The 9,477-nt window shown below is 36.2% G+C and overlaps 1 protein-coding gene across 9 annotated transcripts in view; it reads left to right on the forward strand.

The window, feature by feature from the left end:
• LOC126369608 (uncharacterized) overlaps positions 1-3,518 on the forward strand; it is a 137,446-nt gene extending 133,928 nt beyond the window's left edge. For 4 of the 9 annotated variants that reach the window (XM_050014108.1, XM_050014109.1, XM_050014106.1 and 1 more), the window contains one exon: positions 71-3,516. In XM_050014108.1, the coding sequence (XP_049870065.1) occupies positions 71-531 (461 nt within the window). In that variant the 3' untranslated portion in view covers positions 532-3,516. Of the gene's footprint in view, positions 1-70 lie in introns of all 9 variants that reach the window. The other 5 variants (XM_050014101.1, XM_050014103.1, XM_050014102.1 and 2 more) reach the window with 2 other exon arrangements.
• The last annotated feature ends 5,959 nt before the right edge of the window (positions 3,519-9,477 follow it).

A 9,477-nucleotide genomic window follows, 5' to 3' on the forward strand; every position in this document is an offset into this window, starting at 1 on the left:
CTTAGCTCCATTAAGTCAAAGACAGTAATTTTATTTTTAGGTGTACTTCAATGGATATTTTGTTGCACAGGTGCTGAAGTTGATGGTGGAGGAGAAGGAGGCGGTTCGAGTTCAGAGGGCGGCGATTCACCCTTCGGTCGAAGGCAATTTCCTCGGGACTCCGGTTGTTATGAAGCCGGCGTCGGTGTTGGTGGTGTCAGAGTTCGTACTTCTCCGCTAATACACAGGACAGAGGAACCATCGCTTAGGCAGCCACAACCGCAACCACAAGCTAAGCGATCTATACGCAGGCGGCAGCCAGATGACACCGAATGCGATAGGATCGAACGCTACCCTGGAACGGTCCAAGAGAAAGTTGTGAATCGCACAGTTGGTTTAACTGGAGGTGCGAGGGATGATACTTGTGAATCGGATCATCGTTTAAATGTGGTTAAGTTTGTAGCGGGTGGGGAGCCTTGTGCATCGGAGAAGAGCTCGGACTCAGGTGTGAGCAGTTCTTCGTTGAGTTCAGCGCATCCACATCGTCCCTGAGCGAGGCCCGCCGCGCCCGCGCTTGCCTAGGCGCTGGCGCGGGCGCGAGCACAAGTCGCTCGACCGCCCGCACCCCCCTCAGAACCCTCTGCGCCGCCTGAAGAAAGCGTGCAAACGCCTCTGTAAATGGTTAAATTATACATCTCGCCAATGGGTCTGATAGTAAAACTGGATTACAAATTTTGTGAAAGTGATCAAAAACGGGGATGGGTCATCATAGGCAAAAATCTTTAAATACCCTCAATTGAGTTTTTAAAATTGTGTGGGCAACTGTGATCTGTGCAGGAATAGAAACGCTTATAATATCTGGCAGATTTTTAACATCGCAGGTAATAAAATAACATCCAAAAATACATCCATTTTTCAAAAAGACTGCAATACTCTATTTATAAATATTATTTCATTTTGCACTTTTTTACACAAAGTTGTACGTTTTATTGGCGTTGACAAGCTTTTTTGATTGAAACAGGATTGAACATCAAGAATAATAAATAGGTCAAAGCGAATTTAAACACTAAAGGGATTTTAGTAACTTGTTCGTTAATTTAATTTAAAAATTGATTTTAAATCGCTTCGTAGGTACTATCATTCCGTTAATGAATTTAAAATGCATATCAATTACAATGCTTTTGTTGCATTTATAAATTACTTTGCACTTTATTCAGAATTTCAGTTTTGGCTGAGCTTTTATAAAGAATTTTGAATAAAGTGCAAATTATAGTGTTAATGTAGGCAATGATGGCAATAAGCTCATAAGTAATAATGATAGACGAAGCGTTAAAAGCGCAACATTTGATAGCAATACTTTTTTATGGTACCTTTCAAATCCGAATTCAGTTTCTCAGAATAATGACAATATTATTACTTGGATTATTTTTATCAATTAAATAAAAAGAAATATAAGCCTTATCAGAGAATCATTTATTTGAGAAATTGTTTTTTTATCAATTTATTTCTTAATATCATACGTCATACTTCAATCCAGTCTTTCTTTTCCATAGCCATTTTGATTTACAAACAATGCAAAATAATTTCAATTGGCCAGTTTTCTTTGATTACAGTCTATACGGTTCTATTTCTGTCAAATGGTGCTTTTTGAATTTACGTTCTACTCTTTTATTATAAACATTGCCATTTAGCGTCTCCGGTTTTGGTACAATATTACTGTGTCTAACCTAACCGGCCTAAACTAGATCAAACTGAATTCGGATTTCAATAGTAACACTAAGTATTATTTAGTAGATAGGTTAATTATTATTATACGTTGAGACTTTTGTATTGTTTAAGAGAGCTTTATGCGGTTGCCCGCATGTACATAGTAGTGGTTAATCATCCTTTAAGTATGTGTGAAATTTTAAATTTCGCCAACATTTTTCGATTCGTGGTTTTACCTATACAAAGTATGACAACTGTGTAACTGAACTGCCATATTTTTATAATTATACTACGCCTGTCTCACTCGATGAAAATAAAATGGCGTTTTCTTGTCGATATATATGAAAATTTCTACCTTTTGCAACAGTAACTATATACTTTCTGAAGTACTGACATTTCTATACATAATGAATTGTTGTTATTCAAAACATAATTATTAGTCATTTACAAATTGATATTTCATTAAATGCCCCTATATCTATCTGAACAATAATGAGGGATTTTCCATGCTACGTTTTCCAAAAAAGATGGCGTTGTGGATGAATATCAAAATGTGCCAAGTTTGGTGGCGAACTTTCATATATTTTTTTCGTGAAAAATTGGGTTTCATGTCGGAACCCAGGATCCTCTTGGATCTTTTTCATGTCGAAACCCAATTTTTCACGATAAAATATTTTTTTTATTTCATATTAATATGAAATTTCGCCACCAAACTTGAAATTTTGATATTCACCCTTGTACAGATTTAACGTGATAATTACTTATTTTGTCATTGCTTGACAACATAATTATTCGAAAATATTTAATAAACAAAGTAATGGCAGAGACTTATATCAAAATAATTGTTGCTTGTTATTTGGATCAGATATGGTATAGAACAATGTTGCTACCTATATTCTTTCTCTTTATTTTGATCATAATAATAATAGGCGGAAGATGTGTTGTGCCTGGGTATAAGAATCGGTCATCATTTATACCCAAAAACAAAGATAAAAGATGCATATAACTGTTATCCATGAAATTAAAAAGTTAAACAAAGGAAACTCTGTACAGCGCCATCTATATTTTTTGAAGAACGTAGCCTGGAAAGTTGCTTATTATTTAATTATAAGGACACTAACAATATTTATCAGCAGAAAGCCAGGGAACTAGCTTAAGCATTTGAATAAAGCCTTAAGGCATTCATTACGGACAAGTAAATAGCCTTCGGTATCAAAGTGGGCTCATTGAAATTCCTCGCTGTGGCATTAATCGATTGCAACCATTAGGTTCAGTGACCGGCGCAACACCAACAAGAAAACACTTCAATTGCAACCGCATTATTTTTTTGTTAAAATCCATACACATTTTGACCACGATCGTAAACTAGTCCGACTAAATGTATATAGATAAGTGTTTGTTATTTGTATATTGTAGATAGAATATATTTCTTTTAACAATTATTGTGTATTCAATTATTCTTTATTACTACTTATTAAATGTTAAAAAGTAATTTTTAATAACGAAACTTTGTTTGGGTTCATGCTCAGTTGAAGTCTATCCGTACCTATGTGGAATTAGGTTATTATAAGACTTGTGATTATAAAGATATTTAAGATTGTATATTACACCTACCTTTTACTTTAGCCGTACACGTTTCAGTAATTCATGTAGCCATATTCATATTTTTTTTATACAAATCTTACGTAAGTTCACAGTCTGTTTACGAACATGGATTCTAAATAAATAAATAATTTCAAAAATGTTTTTCTTTGTATTGCAAAACAACTTTAATAGTTAGCTTGGGCATGACTACAATTGGGTAGTTTCCTAGGTCAAATATAAATTATAAAAAAAAGACAGATCAAAAGGTGACAACAAACGTTTTCTTTTTTCTATTGAACTTTTTTATGGATTGTAATAATTAAAAATGTAATAATAAGTGTGATATTATGTCACTTTTTCTTTGACGTCACAAGTTGCTTTTTCATACAAATTCCATAGTAATTTCGTGTTTTGACGTTTACAAAAAAGTAATTGAGTAGTTGGAAACTAGCCTTTGAACTCCCATGAATATGGTCGAGAAGTTCTGTGAGTCAGACTGGCCAGTATAACGACCAGAAATGATCATCGTACGGTTCGTCATATTCTTCTTCTTCTATTGTGTGGGTTGTGAGGTGGAGTACCAACCTCATCAACCCTGGTGTCAGGGTTACTATTGAGCCACCTGACATGGCTCATGTAACGACTACTTACTTACATCAGTTATTAGTAATCGGGACCAACGGCTCATATTAATCTTATCATAGTGGCTCCTCTTTAGCCTGAGAGACTTTCCAGGCTACGTAACTCAAAACTAAAATAGATGGCGTTGTACAGATTTGACGCGATAAATACTTATTTTCTCATTGCTCGACTACATAATTATTCAAGAATATAATGTAATGACAGAGACATATACGAAAATATTCTTTGTTTGATATTTGGATCAGATATAAAATTAATAATAATGGGTGGAAGGAAGATGTGCCCCGGTGTAATAAAAAGTGTCATAATTTTTTATTTTTTTCTTTGGACTTCGTATCAACAGTGGCTGCAAGTTGTCTTTGATTACTTGTGGCTCTGCCCACCCCATTAGGGATTACGGGCGTGAGTTTATGTATGTTTATGTATGTGTCATTAATACCCAAAGCTGAAAGATGCATGTCTGTTGTCTAGGAAATTAGAAGGTTAAATGAAGAAATAATTGTACAGCGCCATCTATATTAATTTTCAGGAATGTACCCTGGAAAGTCCCTCTTTGCCAAATGGTGTCAGGTTATCAGTTCATAACCCATACAAATAGTCTATGATGTTGGTCGACAAGGTGCATCGCACCTTAAGGAGTTAACCAGCAGGGGTCTTTATAGTTGAAGTGATTTCTATTACACATTGCTCCAATAATAAATTCTTAATTATCCTTCAACTAAAGAGTACAAGCTATATATTCTGCAAGCGATAAAATATATGTAATCCCACTGCAAGCACTAGATACAATTCACTTGCAATAGCCTCGCGTCTAGATTGATGTAGATAATAAATCGCCTTCAAGCCCTGTTTTCCCTGGATAAGTTCCTCTGCTCAGTAATGTTGAAAGGAATTTAAAAATTACGAAGGTAATTAGAAAGAAGTTGGAATTGAATGAAGTAGAAATATATCTTCAAGATAGGAGTGGCGTGCACATAATTATCACCTAAATAAACACGCTTATTTTTGTGTTATGGTTTCCAATGGTTTATGAAAAGCGTTAACAATGAAATAATTGGAAATTAAATAGGAAACCCAGTTTATATTCCAATAAGTCTATAGATTTATATATTGCTCCTCGTTATCAATACCTAGTTTCGTTCTTGGAACAAACCAATTTATTTGTCTCACCACTTTGTGACTTATTACTATTAAAGTAGGGTGTCTGTTATTTTCTAAAGTAACAAATACTACACATTATCTATTTTTGCTCTAGGCTAAGTTTTCAAAGGTCCAGGGAGATATTACCTCGCTCCATTTATTATAAGCGCCTAGAAAACCAAGTCTGTTCACAAGAGTTTTAATAACTCCTACAATTTGACGTCCGATTTTGAACTTTCATTACTTCTACTCGTGAAGTAGAACTCTGTTAACTGCATGCAGTCGATATCGTCTGCAAAAAGTGGAACGTACAAAGTTAAATACTGATGCAACTGATACTGATGAAGATGATCCGTGGAAAGGCACGTTAAGTCGTTGGTCCTGGCTACTAGGTCGTCGTAACCAAACCAACAGAAAAGTTTCACACGTTGCATCCGAGACGTCAATGTTGAATAATTTTATTATGATTACGAAATTCTTGCCCACTTTCCTTGTTGTAAGAAATTGAAATAATTCAAAGAAACAAACCTACCGTATTGCTAGCGTGCTTCAAATATTCTTAATCGTACTAGGTAGATAACATACCTGTTAAAAGTGTAGTAAGAAGGTACGTAAAGGAGAAAATAGATGTCATATTTTACTGTGACAATAATATACATCAATGGTAAAAATAGTTCCTGCCAAGTGGACTAACGACTCTCATTTTATAATAACGTTCATATGTGGTCGGTGTAAGTACTCCACTAAACTGAGGTTTATAAACTTCGATTAGATTACAGGATTTGTCAACAAGAATCTGTAGGTAATAAAACGTTTGAAGTAAATGATTCCTACTTAAAAGTTCATTAGCATTTAAAGTTACATCAATTAGCTAGGATCAACGATTGCATTACTTAAAATAAGAAACTTGAATGAAAACCAGTCCTGTTGCTATATCTACACACGGCTTCTTTGTTTGGATATCATTATTATTTCTCGTTTCCAATTACCTATTTTAGTTGCCTAATACGTAAGTGGTTGGACCATGAGGTGATTGGCTCATCGAGAGAAAAATCCACAAACACTGCACCACATGGTGCAGAGTGTTGTCAAAGAGTTGTGCCACGGGTCTCCAATGACTATGTGTTCAGACCGGGAGGCTGGATTTGTCAAAATCAATAGGGCGAAATATCTTTGGCATCGGGACAGCAAAACAGTAACTGGAGTGGAATTGACGTCAGGTTCACAAAATGCACCCGGATAGATTGGCCAAAGCACTATGTGTCTACACTCAGCGGGATCCCCTGTCTGGGAGACATAAGAGTGATGCAGAGAATTGCAAAGCCAGGCTCAAAAGAAGACTGAAACGCGATCTGGATGGCGTCAAAATATCTGCCTAGATAGAGTACATCGGATTTTTTTTGCATTTCCAAGATGGAACAAGAAAAGATTTAATGTAATAATAATTTAATGAAATTAAAACTCTTCGTTTTATCTTCGAAATACATAAACTCTTAGACGGCGATACTGCTCACCATCTATCACTTTGGTCTACAAGAAAGCTCATTGAGGTGTGGGTACTTAGTTCATTTTGCGATGGATGTACCTCTGACTACACCAGTTGAGATATAGTCGTAAGCTTATCTTATTTATGATATATTCTCTTTGACTTACTCGGCATGGTGATGACGGGATCACATTCTTATTCCACTGTTCCCTGACTACAATAATATAAATAGTTATAAAATAAGTTCATAAAAAAAATTGCCTAGGTAATAAAAGGTTCACAGTTTTATCCAGCCTTGTGTCTTAGTTCAAATCGTCGGCGTACACAGGTAATTGCAATTTGCTGCCTGCGTACCTTGCAGGTGGTCCGAGAGGAATGTTACTCTGCTTATAGTGCCATAATTTCTGCTTAGACGCCATTCCAACCTTTATTAGTCAATTTTGAAACTAAATGTCAAACGAAAATAGTAGTTTAATGATAAAGATAATCGGGAGATGTAGACTAGAATATTTTTACGCTTACGTGGAATGTACGGTCACGAACATTAATATGTATGCAGTTTTGGTACCAAGTCACATTAACTTTTTTGACAAATTGAACTGTAAGTCTTCACTAAATGTGAAATATGTTAGTGCGACAGAGTCCTAAAGTGGGTACATGATATTGCTCATGACTGTACTAATAGAGTCATTCAAATTCTTAATCTTGTCTTTTTATAGATTTTTTAATTATTATTAGACATATATCGCAATCCTAATGCCTGTAATTTAGATGCACTAAAAATTGAAACTCTTGAATCTTGTCAATTTAGTCAATTACCGTACAAAGAAATTACAATAAATGTTGAAGTGAGATGATAATCCTCTTGGTTGGTACCAAACAGATTTGTTTATTAGAGTTCGTAGGTAAGTATAATCTACTTCTTTTTGTGATTAACCAAACAAATAACTTTGCTGTACATAAAAGGAAATTCGATACACAGAAAGATCATTAATATAAAGCAATCACTTTCGAGTAATAAAAGGATAAGTTAGAAAAACAGCCGGTCAAGACAGTTTTTTTTTTTCTATTCAAATTTTTTATTTTTTATTTATTGAACAAATATGTCTGTAGTCCTACAAACGCCGCGGAGGTCCATGTTGCTACATGATAAGATTCATTCGCCATCTATATTGTTTTGGTGAACGTAGCCTGGACAGTTGGGCGGAAGGTAAGAGGGAAACCACTGCCCTATTTTTCCCTAAAAAAGTAGCATGGGAAATGCTGCACCGACAAGAGCGTGGCTCTTAAATTGATGATGATGAGCCTGGAAAGTCCCTCAATGCACCCGTATCTCATCACTGGACGACTACAAGAAAGAATCGATAAAATTGAAGATAAGTACTTACTGAGAACAGTGAGGGTTTTAAAATCGCCACTCGCACAGAAAAACATTTCTTGTTGAGCAAACTCAAAAATATCTTTATTCATTAGCCACAATTTTGCACTGACAGTTTGAAATGTTTAAATACAGGGTGTTAAGTCACATCGTAACAAAAACTTTGAAGGTGATTCTAAGTTGATATCAAGTGGAATTTTCCGTCGCAAAAGTATGGAACTGAGAAAAAATAAAATTTTCATGAATTCTCCGACAGGAAATTCCACTTGATATCAACTCAGAATCATGGTCTGAATCATCCCCCTCAGTATTAATTATTGTGGTTTCTAACAATTACTTTACCTCTCCATATCGCTAAATCTCCACTTTATAAAGCCAAGCGACAATAACAACCACTTTTCCAGTTAGTCCATCATTATGCAGAGATGGCGTTCACATTAGTTTAGGAAAACTTTGTACGGGATATTTAACGGTGCCATATATTCAAGGGAAGTTGGAAGTTATCTGATAACATACGGAATGTCCTTTTAAAATTCAAACCCCATTGTTTTACTATTGTGTCTAGATCGACCGCAAGATGATGTAGTTACAGTTTTAAACTATAAAATTACTTTATAGCCAGTATGAACTGATTCATTTCGTTTTCAATTAATTGCTTTACCTTCCAAAAGAGATTTGAGCGCCATCTCTTCCTATTGAAAGCACTAAAATTACAATACCTACTGGAAAGCTCCTCATTGTTAATCGAATTGCAGTACGTAATCTTGTTTTGGCGCGAACGATTCCGAATTGTCCATTGACAGTTGTTCAATAATTGAACGGGGAACAATTAGCCATTGAGTGGTTAATATCCACGCCGCCGCTGTCACAACATGATTGGGTCCCCTGCCAATGGACACTCGACTACCTACGTCAAGTGCAAATCGATTCCACCGAAGGCAATAAGATCTTCTCAATCCAAATTATGAATTCGAACTATATCGGACTAATGGCACTATACCCCAGTAAAATCTTGTACAAAAACACATAAAGACCCACTTACATGACTCTGCTACCACCCGGCTGATAAAATATAATTCAAATATGAACTTTTCCTGACGTTGCAATATAGTTTACATTGACAACATAAATTAGCAAACAACTTGGTGTCAGCACGCTGCCCGCTATCCGACTGACCAGACTTGGTAGTTGACCGCCAGCAGTCGTTTTCGTTTGAGGAGCTCGATGGCGCAGCGGTTAACGCGCTCGGTCTGCGATTGTTGAAGTTAAGCAACTTTCGCATAGGCCGGTCATAGGATGGGTGACCACAAAAAAGAAGTTTTCATCTCGAGCTCCTCCGTGCTTCGGAAGGCACGTTAAGCCATTGGTCCCGGCTGCATTAGCAGTCGTTAATAACCATCAATCCGCACTGGGCCCGCGTGATGGTTTAAGGCCCGATCTCCCTCCCCATCCATAGGGAAGGCCCGTGCCCCAGCAGTGGGGACGTTAATGGGCTGATGATAATGAGTCTTTTTAGTTTAAGGTGGTGTTGGATGGGAGTGGTGTTGGAGCCAAGTCGTGT

Source organism: Pectinophora gossypiella, chromosome 9, assembly GCF_024362695.1.
Source record: "Pectinophora gossypiella chromosome 9, ilPecGoss1.1, whole genome shotgun sequence".
In the NCBI taxonomy this organism is placed as follows: domain Eukaryota; kingdom Metazoa; phylum Arthropoda; class Insecta; order Lepidoptera; family Gelechiidae; genus Pectinophora; species Pectinophora gossypiella.